The 17,808-nt window shown below is 45.5% G+C and overlaps 1 protein-coding gene and 1 long non-coding RNA gene across 3 annotated transcripts in view; both read left to right on the forward strand.

The window, feature by feature from the left end:
* COL4A4 (collagen type IV alpha 4 chain) overlaps nt 1-12,405 on the forward strand; it is a 146,394-nt gene extending 133,989 nt beyond the window's left edge. For both annotated transcript variants that reach the window (XM_040228464.1, XM_040228463.1), the window contains exons 44-48: nt 1,059-1,184; nt 5,956-6,072; nt 8,044-8,232; nt 10,220-10,506; nt 11,564-12,405. In XM_040228464.1, coding sequence (XP_040084398.1) covers nt 1,059-1,184; nt 5,956-6,072; nt 8,044-8,232; nt 10,220-10,506; nt 11,564-11,827 — 983 coding nt within the window. In that variant the 3' untranslated portion in view covers nt 11,828-12,405. The remainder of the gene's footprint in view (nt 1-1,058; nt 1,185-5,955; nt 6,073-8,043; nt 8,233-10,219; nt 10,507-11,563) is intronic.
* A 375-nt stretch (nt 12,406-12,780) lies between these two features.
* On the forward strand, nt 12,781-17,242 carry LOC120854444. Its single transcript, XR_005718988.1, has 2 exons — nt 12,781-12,993; nt 16,381-17,242. It is a non-coding gene; the product is annotated as an uncharacterized LOC120854444 (long non-coding RNA).
* Nucleotides 17,243-17,808: the final 566 nt, after the last annotated feature.

The following is a 17,808-nucleotide window of genomic DNA, read 5'->3' on the forward strand; positions in this document are numbered from 1 at the left end:
GGCTCAGGGGTATATTGTTCTGAAGTAGCTTATTAGTGAAAAAGCAGTGGTGGTTTATTCTTCACAGTAGTACTTTAAAAAAAATTTGGACTACAGTTCCTTTACAACAAAGTAAATCAGCTATATGTATACATGTATCCCCTGCCTCTTGGACTTCTCACCCCATCACCCATCCCACCCACCTAGGTCATCACAGGGTACCAAGCTGAGCTCCTTGAGCTATATAGCAAGTTCTGACTAGCTATCTGTTTTACACATGGCAGTATATATACCTTAATACGTCAATCCCAATCTCCCAATTCATTCCCTCCCAGCCCTGTGCTCACATTTCCCTTCTTTATGTCTGCATGCCTGTTCCTTGCCTGCAGATAGGTTCATCTGTAGCATGTTTCTAGATTCCACAGCAGTATTTTTGAAAAGCTCTGCAGATGGATTTATTGTACAGTCAAGCTTGAGGTCACTGCCCAGGCCACATCCTGTACCAATTAAACCACTATTTCTGGGATGGGGCCCAGATACCTGAATGTTTATAACTCTCCTGGATAATTTCAACATGCACTCAAGGCTGAAAATCACTGCTGCCTCAGTGCCTCTAGCCATCCTGAAATCATGTCTCCTTTGGTAGCAGACACTCTGGAAACCCAGCTGGCTGCAGTGTAGATGGCTGAATTAAAGCAATAAGCTGAGTGTGAGGAACCCACCAGGACCTCTCCCCATGCCACCTGTGGCCAACACCTATTAAGAAATGGCCCAAAGATGGCAAATCCTGTGAAGTTCACCAAACAGTCACTGCCTCAGCCAGATTTCACGATTTCCTACCTTTGCTTCCTCTGAAATCCCATTCACTCATTCATTCAGTCACTCAACGAAAAGTTTTGGAGAAGTTTGCCTGCCCCACATAGTGAACAAGACAAAGTTCTGCCTTCACAAAGCTGACATTGGATGGATGAACACTCTTGCTAACATTCCAGCGTGGTGTCAGAAGCCCATCCAAATTGCAGAAGGCACTGGTTCATAAGCATTTGAACCCTTTATACAGGTGGTGATTCCAATTTCAGGTGAGCCTGGGCCCCCAGCAGACTTGGATGCCTGCCCCCGAATCCCAGGGCTTCCTGGGGTACCAGGCCCGAGAGGACCGGAAGGAACCATGGGGCTTCCTGGCATGAGAGGCCCACCGGGACCAGGTATGAACCTCACTCTGATTTCTGACATTGAAGATTGCTGAAATGAAAATCTGGGTGTTTGCTATGTAGGTTTTTGTATGGAGCCTAAACAACTCTTGGGAATCAAGCATGAAAATCTCCTTCCCCTTTAACATTTTTTCTACATTTATCCAAAGGTTTAATCGTGTAGTAGGGGGATCTATGGGCTTCCCAGGTGGACCTAGTGGTAAAGAACCCACCGGCCAACTCAGGAGACATAAGAAACCAGGGTTCAATCCCTGGGTCAGAAAGAGCCCCTGGAGGAGGGCGTGGAAACCCACTCCACTATTCTTGCCTGAGAATTCCAGGGACAGAGGAGCCTGGCAAGCTACAGTCCATGCTGCTGCTGCTGCTGCTAAGTCGCTTCAGTCGTGTCCAACTCTGTGCGACCCCATAGACGGCAGCCCACCAGGCTCCCCCGTCCCTGGGATTCTCCAGGCAAGAACACTGGAGTGGGTTGCCATTGCCTTCTCCAATGTACGAAAGTGAAAAGTGAAAGTGAAGTCGCTCAGTCGTGTCTTGACTCTTCGAGACCCCATGGACTGCAGCCCACCAGGCTCCTCTATCCGTGGGATTTTCCAGGCAAGAGGACTGGAGTGGGTTGCCATTGCCTTCTCCGGCTACAGTCCGTAGGGTCACAAAGAGTCAGCCATGACTATAGCAACTTAGCATGCATGCACGCATTGGGATCTACAATATCCCTTCTATATTTAGGGGAACACCTATTTTAACTTTTATCCTTGGGTGGCTTTTGGACATAAGGTTCCCCCCACCCCCAAGAAATAATTCTCTTCCTAAATTATTTATTTATTTGGCTGTCTCAGGTCTTAGTTGTGGCATGCAGGCCTAGTTGCTCCATAGCATGTGGGATATTAGTTCCCCAACCAGGGACTAAACCCATGTCCCGTGCATTGCAAGATGAATTCTTAACCACGGGACCACCATGGAAGTCCCTGGACATGAAGCTTTGAAATCTCTTAGCTTCACTGAGTAAATGCTCTACGAGTAGTCATTATTAGGTGTTGATTTGACCTTGAATTAAAAACTGTTGAATCGGGGCTCAGTGGAGCAGAAACAGTCTATAAGAAGGAAGGAGGAGGTGTATTTCTTGGAAGAGGAAGAGGAAAGAGGGGGAGGGTCACTCTAAATTCTGGCAAAGATGGCCTTATTCACCTAATGGCCGTGGGCATTTCTCAGTCATTGTCAGGAGGGCAGGATTCTTAAGTATTTAAACCAAACCATTCGGTTCGTAACACTGTGTGGGAGGTGGTGACCAAAACCATCCCGTGAAAAAGAAATGCAAGAAGGCAAAGTGGTTGTCGGAGGAAGGCTTACAAGTAGCTGAAAAAAGAAGAGAAGTAGAAAGGCAAAGGATAAAGGGAAAAATACACCCAGCTGAATGCAGAGCTCCAGAGACTAGCAAGGAGAAATAAGAAAGCCTTCTTAAAGAACAAAGCAAAGAAATAGAGGAAAACAATAGAACGGGAAAGACTAGAGACCTTTTCAAGAAAACTGGAGATACCGAGGGAACGTTTCACACAAAGATGGGCACAATAAAAGACAGAAATGATATGGACCTAACTGAAGCAGACAATATTAAGAAGAGCTGGCAAGAATACACAGAAGAACTGTACAAAAAAGATCTTAATGACCCAGATAATCATGATGGTGTGATCACTCACCTAATGCCAGATATCCTGGACTGTGAAGTCAAGTGGCCCTAGGAAGCATTACTATGAACAAAGCTGATGGAGGAGATTGAATTCCACTAAGCTATTTCAAATCCTAAAAGATGATGCTGTTAAAGTGCTGCATTTGATATGCCAGCAAATTTGGAAATTTGGAACCCTTATGGGTTTGGGTCATCTTTCCTTTTCTGAAGGAGATTCTTTCAGCAGGGTGAGCGGGGCATTAAGGAAGACCCCGAGTTTGGTTGTGAAGGATCAACTGCCCCACAGAAGTACCACCTCCGCTTAAACCACCTCGAGTTTGGTCGTGAAGGAACAAACTGCCCCACAGAAGTACCATAGGTACCTCTGCTTAAAATAATATGGTTTTCTTCCTGTTTTCCATCAAGACCTCTTTCATTTCTGAGCTGATCTTGTAGCCAAGTGCTGCAGCTGAGATCTACAGAGAAAAAAATGAACTTCTGGCTCCTTTCTGCCCAATCTGAGTGGGTAATGGCCACACCAAGTAAAACTTGTATCTGTTAAGATCCCTGGATAACAGAAAGTCTAATGCTTTTCTCCTCATGTGTCTCATTCATCTCTACAATTATCCTTCCCAAGTGGCCCTCAAAGGCTGAGGCTTCCTGTGATGAACTCAAAAGTGGTTTCCGTTCTGGATTGAACTGATACTGTCTCACTGACATTCCCTACATCCTGTTTTGGGGCGTTTATCTTCAACACCTGACACTCTCAGAAGAGGGACTCCATCTGACAGTGCTGGGCTTTCAGATGTAGGTCTGTTCCTGGCACAATGGTAACGAATCTGCCTGCGATGTAGGAGATGCAGGTTCGATCCCTGTGTCAGGAAGATCTCCTGGAGAAGGAAATGGCAACCCACTCCAGTATCCCTGCCTGGGAAATCCCATAGACAGAGGAGCCTGGTGGGCTACAGCCCATGGGGTTGCAGAGTCAGACTCCACTGAGCACACGTTTGTTTTTCTGTTCCTGTGAACAAGTTCCAGATGAAAAGCTCTGGGCCTACATGTCAAGTTAACAAAAGCTTTCCTTCCAGGGGCTCGGAAAACGTCATCCGCTTACAATTTCCATTTGTCTTCCTTGAAAGGGAGCAAAGCCCATATCGTAACATCTGGTTGGGGGACTCTTTTCCAGATGGCCAGTGGGCTTGCTGCATGTGGGGACTTGGGAAGAAACAGCTCCTGCCTTCTCTGCGGTACACCTGTTTGTTTGCTGGCCCGTTAACCTTGGGTAGCCCTTTCCCAAATCACCCTGTGGCCATGTGTTGGAATCATGTCTTTAATGGGAAAGAAAAGAATGTTCTGAGCTCACTGCAGGGCCCTAGGTTCCTTCCAAACTAACGGATATTCTCTTTGAAGCTGGTGGAAAGAGAGCAAGGCCATCTGGGAAGAGGCGTCTGCCTAGTTAGACAGGGAGGGGCATCCCTCCCCTCACTAGGGAGGAGGAGACGGGTTCCTTTCTCACTCACTGAGTGATGACCATGTAAGAACACAGCCCAGGCGTGCAGCACGTTCCAGGAGAATTTATGATCCAAGAAGTAAGGGAGTGACATGACAGCACCCCAAAAGCCGGGAGCACCCCTGATGCCCACATCGAATGCACTGCAACCAACATCGGGTATGGGGGCTGCTGGCTGTGGGACAAAAAGAGGAGGTTTGTGGAGGCCACTCAGGCAGGGGATGCAAAATGTAAAGGTTTGGGGGCACGCATTTTAGATGGATCTAAGTTGGGGGCTGTGTGAGAGGGGAATCGAGTGAAAGGTCTGGTCCCCTGAGTGCTGCAGCCCCTCCTCCATTCCCTCAAGGGGCTCCCGCTGCCTCAAAGAACACAGCCCAGCGCGGAAAAGTGGGGCAGTTCCTGGAGTGAAGCCTCTTTGATGTAATGATTGGTTTTAGGCTGATTTATGGCAGAAAGAGAGAGAGATTGCCAGAGAAGGACAATGGTCGAGGAAGGGAGAGAGATTAGACACTGGAAACCTTAAGGGGCTAGTAATTCAGATAATTACGGTAAGGGCTGCAAGCTCTCCCACAGGCAGGGACCAAATCTGCTTCCCAGACCAAAACAGATCACTGCTGATGAATTAATGCCTTGGCCAAAATAAACCAAACACTTAAAGAAAGAACTGCTCAAGTCTCAGGATGACAGCTAGCTCACGGGACCCCAGGGAGCACTCCTGAGCCCTTGGCTTGTCCCGAGTGCGGGACTGGTGACCCCGGGCACAGCCTGTGCACTTGGCCTGCTGGGTCCATGTCCTCTGCACACGTGACCCTCACTGTGGCCTCTCTGAGCCTCCATCTCCCCATGTGGTAGCACCTAGTCGTGTGGCTGTGTATAGACTGAATCAGATACTTTTACATAAAAAGATTACCCTGCTCCCTAGTGCCTTGAACCCTCAACAAACAGCTGGTCTTTAAAAGCTGCTTCTCTTGCTTTAAATTTAACCTGACTTTCTCTCAGATGAATGCTGTTCAGTTGTATTCATTCCTCCATTCAGGCTTCTAAAGCATCATTATTAAGGAAAATATTTAATAACAAAAGCGACAGATGTTCAGTGTAAAAAACAAAAAAACAAACCCAACCAGGTCCAAATACAAGACTATGAAGAAAATATGAAAATGCTTCACTCAACATCTTGCTGATCTGGTCAGATCCTGGCTCTGCCCATTCCTGGCTCATTGGCCTTAATTGGTTAAGTTTCTTGACCTCTTGGAGTCTAAATTATCCCAGCTGCCAAGTAGAGGCAGAGAAGGCAATGGCAACCCATTGCAGTACTCTTGCCTGGAAAATCCCATGGACGGAGGAGCCTGGTAGGCTGCAGTCCATGGGGTCACGAAGAGTTGGACACGACTAGAACGATTTGGCAGCAGCAGCAGCAGCAGCAGCCAAGTAGAGGTGGTATAATCCCAACTTCACATACCTGCAAAATGAATGAGCTGATGCAGGTGTGTCCAGATGGGAGGCCCAGGCTGCCAAGTGGAATTCAGGAAGTAAATGCTGGCCTGGCAGGTGTCACATCATTGTCACCATTGCTGTTGTGAACTTTCCTGCAGGGTGCAAAGGAGAGCCCGGGCTGGATGGCAGGAGAGGCGAAGATGGCCTCCCAGGGTCCCCTGGGCCTCCGGGACATAAAGGGGACATGGGAGAAGCAGGCTGTCCAGGAGCACCAGGTAAAGGGTTTCCATTTCTCTTCTTTTCTCTGGCCCAGTGAATCTGAGAACTGTGTACAAAGTCCCTGGCCTCTCAAGCGTTTGCCTTAGATACTAACTCACCAGGGTTTAGGGAGACAAAGCAACAGGAACAGGAAAGAATGGACCCCCCACGTTCTAATTGATACTTGACTATCATAAAAACGGGTCAAGGCCTTATGTCCATTACTCTTCCAAAGCACTATTCATTATCATAAAAGGCTCAGCCATTTCTGCTGTTCACTTTCCCAATGTGAGCCTGGCATGGCTGGACCACTGAGAGGCTGTACTGAAGATCTTAGGGCCAGCAGGGGTGGTCTCACATCTATAACTGGCTGAATCACTTGTCTCTGGTTTTCTGAGTTCATTCCTCTTATACAGCCATCAATACATTTTGTTGTTCAGTTGCTCGGTTGTGTCCGACTCTTTGCCGACCCCATGGACTACAGCATACCAGACTTCCCTGTCCTTCACTGTCTCCTGGAATTTGCTCAGACTCATGTCCATTGAATCAATGATGCCACTTAAAAAGAATACAAGGCTTTTCTTTAAAAATACTTGAGAGTGGGCCTTCAGTGAAGGCAGATAAGACCCTTTAGAATATAAATCTGAAATATAACTCTTCAAGCAATATGTTAGGGCCTGAAGACTCCCAGATACAGTCTCCTCTGGGGAGAGAATCTGACAGTATCAGGTTAGTAATGAGAAGCAGGTGAAGGGGTGCGGGGGAGCTGGGATGCTGAGGAAGGGGCCTCGGGAAAATGGGGGCTGCAGTCTGAAAGCAGAGATTGCTTGTGTTATGGGGAAATTGTGGCCATGTAGGAGTGTGGGCCCTCTGTTCCCTATACCCTGCTTTTCTAGTCTGAAATCTTAACTCATCAAATCTTGGTAAGTCAAACAAAACACATGAGCAGGCCTGATGCAGCCCACAAGCTACCAGGTTGTAGCCTCTGGTTTACAGCATAGATGAGAAGAACTGTCAGTCTTCCAGAAACAAAAGCTTTTAACAAACACCTTTTTTAAAGGTGTCAAAGTCTAACTCCACCCTCTGCTTTTGGCAATTAGAAGTAGCCACTGACCTTCAGTAAGTCACCCCCTTAGAGAGGCCAAAGGAGATGTCCCTGCTCATATTCTGTACAGCTGTTCATTTCCCACCAGCCAGTTAGAGATCTAGAATTTGGGCTTCTTCCACCTCCCTTTCTTTTAAAAGAAAAGATTCAAAGCCAAACATATGGGCCCCCCTGGTGGCTCAGCAGTAAAGAATCCGCCTGGCAATGCAGGAGACCCAGATTCAATCCCTGGGTTGGAAAGATCCCTTGGAGTAGGAAATGGCAACCCACTCCAGCATTCTTGGTTGGGAAATCCCATGGATAGAGGCGCCTGACGGGCTATACAGTCCCTGGGTTGCAAAGAGTCAGACACGACCTGGCGACTAACCAATAATCACAATGGATTCTAAACCCTTATCCTTCTTAGAATGGAACTGACAATGTGAGAGAACCATGGAACGAGTCTGGGAGGTATAAGACAGACCAACTTTTGAGAGTCACCTTTTCAGATAGCAGACTCCTAATCTAGTTGGAAAAGTCTGGGAGGTCCCACCCTGGCTGTCATTACCCCATCGTTCTTCTCAGCACTTATCCTTTATTAAGTATTTCATAGTTTACCTTTTCATTATGCTTATTGCTTGTCATTTCTCCTCTTCAAGTAGAATGTAAGCTGTAGGAGGGCAGGTATTTTCAGCTGTTTCTATGCTGATGTAACCCAAGCAGCTAGAAGTTGCCAAACCGTGTCCTTGTTGAATGAGTTGTTGGGGTGCATTGCAGTTGTGTGAGGGGAACATTCCTCTCTGTTCTCTGAGTACTTAGCATAGCACCAGACAGAGGTACTTGGAAATAACTGTTAAACTTAACTCCCTAAACCACCTTTCTTTATGTTTCTTTATTCTTCCAGGCCCTCCTGGGCCCGTAGGGGATCCTGGGCCCATAGGGTTTGGCCCTGGATACCTCAGTGGCTTCCTCCTGGTTCTCCACAGTCAGACGGATGGAGAACCCACCTGCCCCATGGGCATGCCCAGGCTCTGGACTGGGTATAGTCTGCTATACCTGGAAGGACAGGAGAAAGCTCACAATCAAGACCTAGGTATGTAGATGGCACGTGGTCACCCAGGTTCATTGCTTATGAGCAAAACTTTTGGGTTAGTTTCATGGATTCATCAATATCTTAAATGATCACTCATCTTCTATGAGATGTTTTTTTCTTTTTCAACTACCATGCTAATTCTCAACTAATTCTGTTACATCTATGACCCTGTGAGGTGCCAAGAAAGCTCATTCTAGCTATATCATTATTATATTTTTATTTCTAATTTTAAATACTAATTATAAAATTTAAAATGATAAATATTATGAAATTTTTATAAATATTTTAAATTATAATTATTATAAAATGAAATTATAAAATAATTATTTTATAATTTAGGTTACTTATAATTTTTAATAATTATTATAATCTGACCACATATTATTAGTTTAAAAATAATTCTTCCTCAGTAAGTATAACTCTGATATAAAATGCAATTTTTATTTCCTAATGTAAATGATTTAATCAGGATATGGTTGGTTCCTGGAGATGCTGCCTCAGTCCCTGAGTCGATAAGATCCCCTGGAGAAGGAAATGGCAACCCACTCCAGTATTCTTTTGGAATTCACTGTCAAATGAAATACATTTGACACATAACATGATGTAAGTTTAAGGTGTACAAGGTGTTGATCTGATAATGACTTCATTGTATCGATTGTTGGCACCTCCATCATATCACATAGTTATCATTTCTTTTTTGTGGTGGGAATAATTATGATCTAATCTCTTCATAAATTTGATGATTATGCTAAATATTGTTGTCTATATTCATTCCACTATGCATTGGATCACTAGGACTTATGTATCTACTAGTTGCAAATTTATACTCTTTAACAACTTTACTTTGAGAAAAGTAAAGTTTACTTTACTTTACTTACTAAGAACTTTACTTTGAGCATCATTCCTTGGCACCGTTTGCCAATTTCCAGTAGTGGATTTGTAAGCCTCAAGAACTGACTTCTAAGTTGAGGGTGGAGTCCCCAGGTGCTGACACTTATGATCCCCCTAAGATAGTGGTGGTTGCAGTGGTGGGTGCAGGAGGGCTGTGCCCACAGGATCAGCTGGTGGTGAGGTGTGTCCTGTCACTGGGTGTGACCCCCACTATCGGTAAGGGTGATAAAAGCATGCAGGCCTGTGGGGGGCACCTACTTTCTCGTGTACCGCCAGTGTCTCCTCCCCTGCCCTGCTCTAGCCAGAGCCACCCCACTGTGGCTGCACTCTGCTGAGCTCTTGGAATAAAATCCAAACTCCTTAATGAGATGGACAAAGCCTGCATCCTCTGGTCTGCTTTATTGGGTTGGCTGAAAACGTGTAATCCTACGGAAAAACCACAAGGAACTTTTTGGCCAACTCAATACGAGAGCAACGCTACAGAGAGACCCAGACCTGCTCTCCGAGCCTTCCCCAGGGCTGAACTCTGAGTCCTTTGAGCTCCGTGCTCCCTAATTACCTCTGACCCTCTTTCTGCTGTATAAACAGGCCTTTCCTTTGAACCATCACCACCATCTCCAAACCTGGCCAAACCTTGTTTGGAATTCAGGTTCTGGCTTCTAATCACTTCTTGCAGCCATCCGGCTTGGGTGCCTGGGAGCTCCCACTTCTCAAGGCTTGTCTTGCTGTATTCCCACGGCCCCTTGGCTCCTCCAGCTCCCTACCCCTACCAAGCCGGGCCAGCAGCTTCCTGAAAATTCCCAAAGCTCTTCAAGGAGAGGTGTGCTCACGTCTCTCTCTTGAGCATCCTGGCCTGTTGCTTGACTCAAGAAAACAATCCAGGAAAAAAAAGCAGCCTGACCCGTGAGACCCGAGAGGCTGCCAAAGTGGTCAGGTGCCTACAGCAACAGGCTTTGGCCAGGCACCCCCCCACCCCTGCCCCGCGACCCCGTCCCGCGCCCCCTGCCAATGCCAGACGAGTGTCTGCAGAGGGCCCGGGTAGGGAAGCTCATCCCAGAGCAGAGCACTCAGCCTCCATGTGGTCTCCCCTGCCCAGGTCTGGCAGGCTCCTGCCTCCCCATCTTTAGCACGCTGCCCTTCGCCTACTGCAACATCCACCAGGTGTGCCACTATGCCCGGAGGAATGACAGGTCCTACTGGCTGGCGAGCACCGCGCCTCTGCCCATGACGCCCCTCTCAGAGGACGAAATCCGCCCGTACATCAGCCGCTGTGCAGTGTGCGAGGCCCCCGCCCAGGCCGTGGCGGTGCACAGCCAAGACCAGTCCATCCCCCCGTGTCCGCGGGCCTGGAGGAGCCTCTGGATCGGGTACTCCTTCCTCATGGTGAGCCCCTGCGCTTCCGCCGTCCCTAAGAACCCCTCCGCGCCCCTTCCATCTGGACTGGACGGTAATTTGAGAATCCAGGGTCAATGGGCAACAGTTTGGCATGAGGGTCACGAAGCCCACCCGAAACTATAGCCTACTGAGACACAAGGCCACTCTTCTGCTTATTGTGGATGAATTTTTGTATTACTTGGGTAGAATTTAGGGGATGGATTTGCATCAGCCCGCAGTGAAAGGGGCTTCCCTGGTAGCTCAGACAGTAAAGCGTCTGCCTACAAAGTGGGAGACCTGGGTTCGATCCCTGGGACGGGAAGATCCCCTGGAGAAGGAAATGGCACCCCACTCCAGAACTCTTGCCTGGAAAATCCCATGGACTGAGGAGCCTGGTATGCTACAGTCCATGGAGTTGCAAAGAGTCGGACACGACTGAGTGACTTCACTTTCACTTTTCAGTGAAAGGGGTTTCTTTTTGTTTGCTCACCCATCTCCTTCCCCATGTACCCTTTCCTTTGTTGTTCTTATGGAGTCGTTGTGTCCTGTCCGATTCTTTGTGACCCCATAGACTGCAGCCCGCCAGGCTCCTCTGTCCGTGGGATTCCCCAGGCAAGAATACTGGAGCGGGCTGCCATTCCTTTCTCCAGGGGGTCTTGCTGACCCAAGGATCTCCTGCAACGGCAGGCAGGTTCTTTACCACTGAGCCACCAGGGAAGCCCATCCTTTCCTGTTTGCTCAGTCTTGTCTGACTCTTTACAACTCTTTGCTGTAGACTGCCAGGCTACCCTGCTCCATGGGATTTTCTAGGCAAGAATATTGGAGTGGGTTGCCATTTCCTCCTCCAGGGGATCTTCTCAGCCCAGGGATTGAACCCGTGTCTCCTGGCATTGCAGGCAGATTCTTTACCACTGAGCCACCTTTCCTTAGCAGATCATAGTCTCTTCTTCCTGGGATGATTTTTAGGAAAAATGTAAAGTCAGGCCCAGACCTGGGTGTGTCACTGATTGGGTCTGGGTTTGTCTGCGCATGTCTGAGCCCTAATTCTCTCCTGTTGTCTGGGTAGCACACAGGCGCTGGGGACCAAGGAGGCGGGCAGGCCCTCATGTCCCCAGGCAGCTGCCTAGAGGATTTCAGAGCTGCACCGTTCCTGGAATGCCAAGGCCGGCAGGGAACTTGCCACTTTTTTGCCAACAAGTATAGTTTCTGGCTGACAACGGTGAGACCGGACTTGCAGTTTTCCTCTGCACCATTACCGGACACCTTGAAAGAAAGCCATGCTCAACGCCAGAAAGTCAGCAGGTGCCAAGTCTGTGTGAAGCATAGCTAAGATCCCACCTTTCGCAATCAGGTGGCCAAGAGAAACTTGCCAGGAGGCTGAGACATCCTAGGATGTGCTAAGAGATTCAGTGGTGCTCATCTTAGACTCCTGGTTTAGCTGTTCCTTCTGTTTCGATGTGGTTATTCCCAAAGGACTATATAATTCCTTCCTCTGTTCTGGACAGATTAAGCAAGTGCTACACATATGGATTTGTTTGGACCTACCAATCTAGACGAGACCCAGATATTCTTCTTTCATTGAGGATAGTGGGAAAAGCTGGCTTTATTTAAAAGTATGCTAATTCAGGGGAAGGCAAATAGATGATAAAGGCCAGATTACAAATGACATTACTGGAAACTTCATTCATTGGTTAATAGCAACTCAAACAATTGAAGTCAATTACTCTATAATACAGTGGGCTTCTCGATGGATGTTACAGAAAAAAAAAGAAAAAAATAGGCCAGCAAATGAACTAGGAAGTAGAGATTTCCTACGTTTCAAAATGATTTCCTCTGTAATCTATTTTTCCATGCACTTTAAATAATTGTAAAACCATGACCCAAGGAGATTAAAAAAACAAAAACCCACACAGCCAGCCTTAACAGTTCATTTCAAAGCAGAATGAATCATTATGCCATGAAGGACCATGGTTGCTATATTCCAGAGATGAAACATTAGCATAAAACACATCACAGATGAACATAAACCATTATGTTCCCTTCTACATTTTTCAGAGAATAGAAATGCCTACTTTGGCAACCCTTTGGAAAAGTAGCAATTATGGGGCAAAAATATGTTCAATAAGGGATTAAGAGCCTAAAAGCTATTAATGAATATTAAGGCAGTGATTCACAAAAATTGATTCCCCACTGCAGTGAACTTCCAAACAGACCGCTTTGGCCCAGTCGGGGTCCGACTTGTCTTCCGTGCGCGCGCGCGCACGTGTGTGTGTGTGTGTGTGTGTGTGTGTGTGTGTGTTAATGGGCCTGGAACCACATGGGGCCACGTTCACACAAAGCAGACCCCTTCCCTCCCCTGGGTACGCCTACAGAGCAGCCCCACAGCCCCACAAAGGACTTTCCCGCCATCCACATAATGGCATCTCATGCAGGGAAATGACAGAGCTATCATTATGCGCTTGGGAGAAAATGAAGGGCCGACTTAATTAAACTAAGGTAAGAAGATTCATTTAAGTCATTGTCACCCCTGGCCCCTGCCAAAGACCTGGCACTTTTAAATGAAACAAAGACAACCTACAGCTTGAATCTTATGTTCTGTTATTGGTTTTTACAGGAGCTTCCTGTTTTTCTTATCCTAAAAACATTCGTATTCTATATCAGTGTTAGACCAAGGCAGCAGTTTGATATTTGGCTTTTTTTTTTAAATAAAAGCTTAGAGGTCATGTCATTTTACAGTGAGTAGTTTTCTGTCTAGCAAAATGATACGTCTTCTATTTTGATAGAATTCTGTGATCTAATCCTGAAAATCAAAAGGCTTATTGGAAAAGACTTTTATTAAATTTCCTTTTCTCATGTTAAAAAAATGGTATTTTAGAGAAAACTAAAGAAATTTCCCATGAGAAAGTAACATTCATTTTAGTGCTTAGTTGCAATGCACTTAATAATAATTAAAACGTTGTTTATAAGAAATGCTTTTCTTGCCAAATATTGATTGGGAGTGTGCTCTTATATGCAGAATATATTTCAAATGAATCTTGCTCTGGACTGCCCCCAGGATGGCAATTTATTTTAAGGCTGCTCCTTGGTAAAAAGAGAAAAATGTGCATTTTAAGAGGAAATATTATCTTGATGTACCAGAATATTTCCTAGTTCATTTGACCCTTTATTAATTTTTCAAAACTCTGCTATGGCATGTTAAACATTTGCATACACCTGAAATTTAAGCCAATTTCAACCTTATTTATAATTACAATTTTATGATTCCAAAAGTTTTTTCATATATTACCTAAATTCAGGCCTTCCAAAAATTCATCTCATTCATTCATGAAATTGTTCCGAGAACATTTTCTGGGAAGACGAAAGGGTGATTGATGGACCATAAGAAAACATATCTTGTTTGCTATTTTAAACACCTTCATTTTAGTATCAGAATATTATCTTAACAAACTGACCGAATAAATTAAAAAAAAAAACAGCCTGAATTAAGTGGACAAGTTCCTCCACAGTGAGTCCAAGGTAGTATACAAGGCTGATTTCAAAATACTAGTATCACAAGAGCCCCCTCTAAATGGAGTACAAATGCTGCCTGCTGATTTTGAAAAATTATTTTCAATGCTCAAAAAAGCAAGCTTATGGAAAAAATACTATCTTACATTAGAAAACCACATTATTTTTTAGGCCGTTAGTTTCTTTATCTGGTTACCCATCAGTGTACTTCTCTCCTTTTCTCTCTGAAGGATGAACAAAGCTTTAAAGTTCTTCTCCTAATCCCTTACTGGTGATTATCCTTATTAAAAGCTCCTTCTCCCAAACCCTCTCTCCCAGCAAGTTAGTTGAAATGCTTCTGGACTGCCCAAAGACAGTTGCTATGAGCTGGGGGTCAGGGTGTTTCCTTTCGGGTTCTTACTCTCAATGAGTGGAGCGCATCCCTGCTGCCAGCGGAGGCAGGCCTATCCACCATAATCCCTCCTCTCTCAGCTTCCCCCAGACCTCAGTTTCAGTCGCCACTTCCTGTGGACTGCTACCTTCTTCTCTGACTCACTGCACCTGTCTTCACATAGCCTTTGTCCTTCACCTCTGCTTGTGTAGTAGACATCTCCCACCTGCCGCCTCCAGTTTCAAATTCTCATCTTCATTTCTCTAAGATGGAAACTTGATTTTGTTACTCTCTGGCTTTTGTTGTTGTTCAGTTGCTCAGTCGTGCCCAACTCTTTGCGACCCCATGGACTGCAGCACACCAGGCTCCCCTGTCCTTCACTATCTCCCGAAGCTTGCTCAAACTCATGTCCATTGAGTCAGTGATGCCATTCAACCATCTCACTCCCTGTCACACCCTTCTCCTCCTGCCCTCAATCTTTCCTAGCATCAGGGTCTTTTCTAATGAGTCAGTTCTTCTCATGAAATGGCCAAAGTATTGGAGTTTCAGCTTCAGCATCAGTCCTTCCAATGAATATTCAGGATTGAGTTCCTTTAGGATTTACTGGTTGGATCTCCTTGCAGTCCAAGGGACTCTCAACAGTCTTCTGCAACACCACAGTTCAAAAGCATCAATTCTTCGGCATTCACTCTTTATGGTCCAACTCACATCCATACATGACTACTGGAAAAACCATAGCTTTCACTATATGGACCTTTGTCAGCAAAGTGATGTCTCTGCTTTTTAATACACTGTCTAGATTTGTCATAGCTTTTCTTCCAAGGAGCAAGTGTCTGTTAATTTCATGTCTGCAGTCACTGTCCACAGTGATAAATGACCCCACTGCCCACAAAGTCTAGATGGCTTCCCACAGGGGGAAAGGGCTGTGGGAACTCTCTGCTCATCACAGAGGCATGTGACTTTGCTCCTGCTCTTTCCATCAGCGATGGCCCTGTCCCACCTCCGTAAGTTTACCTGGCAGACAACAACTTATCTTTAGACTGAATTAGCTGGTAGGGAGGACTGTGTGCATTTCTCCACGATGATCTGGCCTCCGTTCTGCTGCTCCCAGTACGAGTCAGGGATTTGCTTACTCTCTCATGCTTTCCCCACAGCTCCTGTCATGTCTCATCCCTCTGCCTTCATTCTCTTACTAAAATGTAAGCTCAGAGGGCAGGGACCATGCTTCATTCATTGCTATATGCTCAGGGCTCACATAGAGCTGAGCATGTTATTGACTCTTAATTCTTTCTTCACTGACAATTCAAATAAGCATCATTAGACATTAGATGTTCAGCTCTGGGTATTGGTTCTCATTGACAAAATGGTTACAAGTACAAACCATTTCTCATTTCAAACAATTTTAATGTGACAGCCTATCTGCACACCCACAATCTCATCTTACAATTGTTGACAGAAAGCCGACTGATAAACTTTAACCATTACCCACTCCTGAAACGTAGCTTATTTATGTTTAGTCGCTAAATCATGGCCAACTCTTTTATGACCCTGTGGACTGAGCCTGCCAGTTTCCTCTGTCCATGGAATTTCCCAGGCAAGAATGCTGGACTGGGTTGCCAATTCCTTCTCCAGGGGATCCTCCTGACCCAGGAATCAAACCCATGTCTCTTGCATTGGCAGGCAGATTCTTTACCCTAGCGTCACCAGGGCTCCCCTGAAATGTAGCATACTTTTCCATAAACTGAAATGTTAGAAATAACATTCGAGAGATTTGACAATGAGAGAAGACTCTTCGTGGAAATGTGATATGTCTTAACTCATGCTGTAGGCTGTGTTCCCTCGTGATCTTGAGTGTCCTAGCATAAAATCCCCTCTACAAAATTTGTATATGTTATTGGTGCTGAGGAAAAGAGTAACAGAATGGTTTACTAAAACTGGATTTATCAAGGGTTTTATTTTGAGCCTCTTAGAGATTATAATAAAACAAATCATTCTCTGTGTTTCAGGAAATTACATGGATTTGTTCTTCTGTCAGCTCACCAGCCTAATTTTATCATTGTTACTTTTATTTGGTATGGCTGCAAGAACAGTGGAAAGATGTGGCCTTAAAGTTGGTTGAACCTAGGTTTCAATTCAGCTGTGCCTTTCCAGTGGCAGCAACCTGGGTGATACACCAACTCCCTGACCCCCATTTCCCACATTTACAAAATGGGGCTTAATGCCTACTCTTGCACTGAAAATTAACTCTAAGTTTATATGTCCAGCATGTAGCTGACCTTGTACATTTATTATGGCCACATCTCCAATTTAAAACAAGCCCTTTCATATGAAAACATATTTCTTGGGATTCTTTACATAGTAGAACATGATGATTCTCACAGGGCATATAAATTACTGATTAGAATTATTTATACCTGGTCAATTCTTAATGTCTTTGGGAAAGCTATTTTATTCCAATTCTCGAAGTTACTGTATACCACATGTGAAAAAAGTCACCATATCCTGCAGGATCATTATCAGGAAGTTCTTCAGGGAACAAAACAATTGACATTAAAAATCAGTACTCTGCAATTGCCACTGTTATTATCTGCCAGAGATTCTGCATAATGCATTTTCAACCACCAAGGTTGGCTGCCACATCCATGTGAAATGCTTGAATTTTATGGTGCTTAAATATTTAATGATTCATAGGAAAAAAATGTGAAACGTGTCTGATAAATTGCATCACTTTATCTAACCTACAGTTGTAAAGACTTTTCAACATGTAACATTTGCAAGGTGCCTGGTTTGCTATTGACATTGAAATGTTGTATTGCAATTTATACTATCACTTATTATATATAAAATTCTGATGACCTCCAAAAACAACTGTGTTTTATCTGGTGCATTCATTTTCTTTCAAGCCAAAGTGAGTTTACTACTTAACCTATCATGTAACATGGCCTGCCTTAGGGTTGGCTCGGGGGTTGGGGGGAACAGGAAAGGTTACATGGTAGAAGTGTGATCTGCTGATGGGAAGAGCTTGAGCCGAGCATAGACAGTGACCCCTTCCTCCCCCGCCGCCCCCGCCCCGCTGCCCCCGGGGCTTGGGAAAGCATGATTCTGAGGCTCCAGAGAGCACTGTCCTCCATGCAGTCGTGAGCTGGGGTGGACATGAAACCAATCCTCTGCTGAATTGCGTTCACCTGCCAGCATGGGGCTCTGCTCTCGTGGGTCTCAGCTGTCCCATCAGTTGAAGAATCAGACCACCTGCTTCACAGGGTTGCTGGAAGGGTTAAAAGTAAGAGCTATAGGGGACTTCCCTAGCAGTCCAGGGGTTAGGACTTTGCCTTCCAAGGCAGGAGGTGTGGGTTTGATCCCTGTTCTGGGAGCTTATATCCCACATGCCTCATACTAAAAAGCCAAAACATAAAGCAGAAGCAATACTGTAACAA

The sequence above is a fragment of the Oryx dammah genome, unplaced genomic scaffold (genome assembly GCF_014754425.2).
Source record: "Oryx dammah isolate SB20612 unplaced genomic scaffold, SCBI_Odam_1.1 HiC_scaffold_27, whole genome shotgun sequence".
NCBI classification, from domain to species: domain Eukaryota; kingdom Metazoa; phylum Chordata; class Mammalia; order Artiodactyla; family Bovidae; genus Oryx; species Oryx dammah.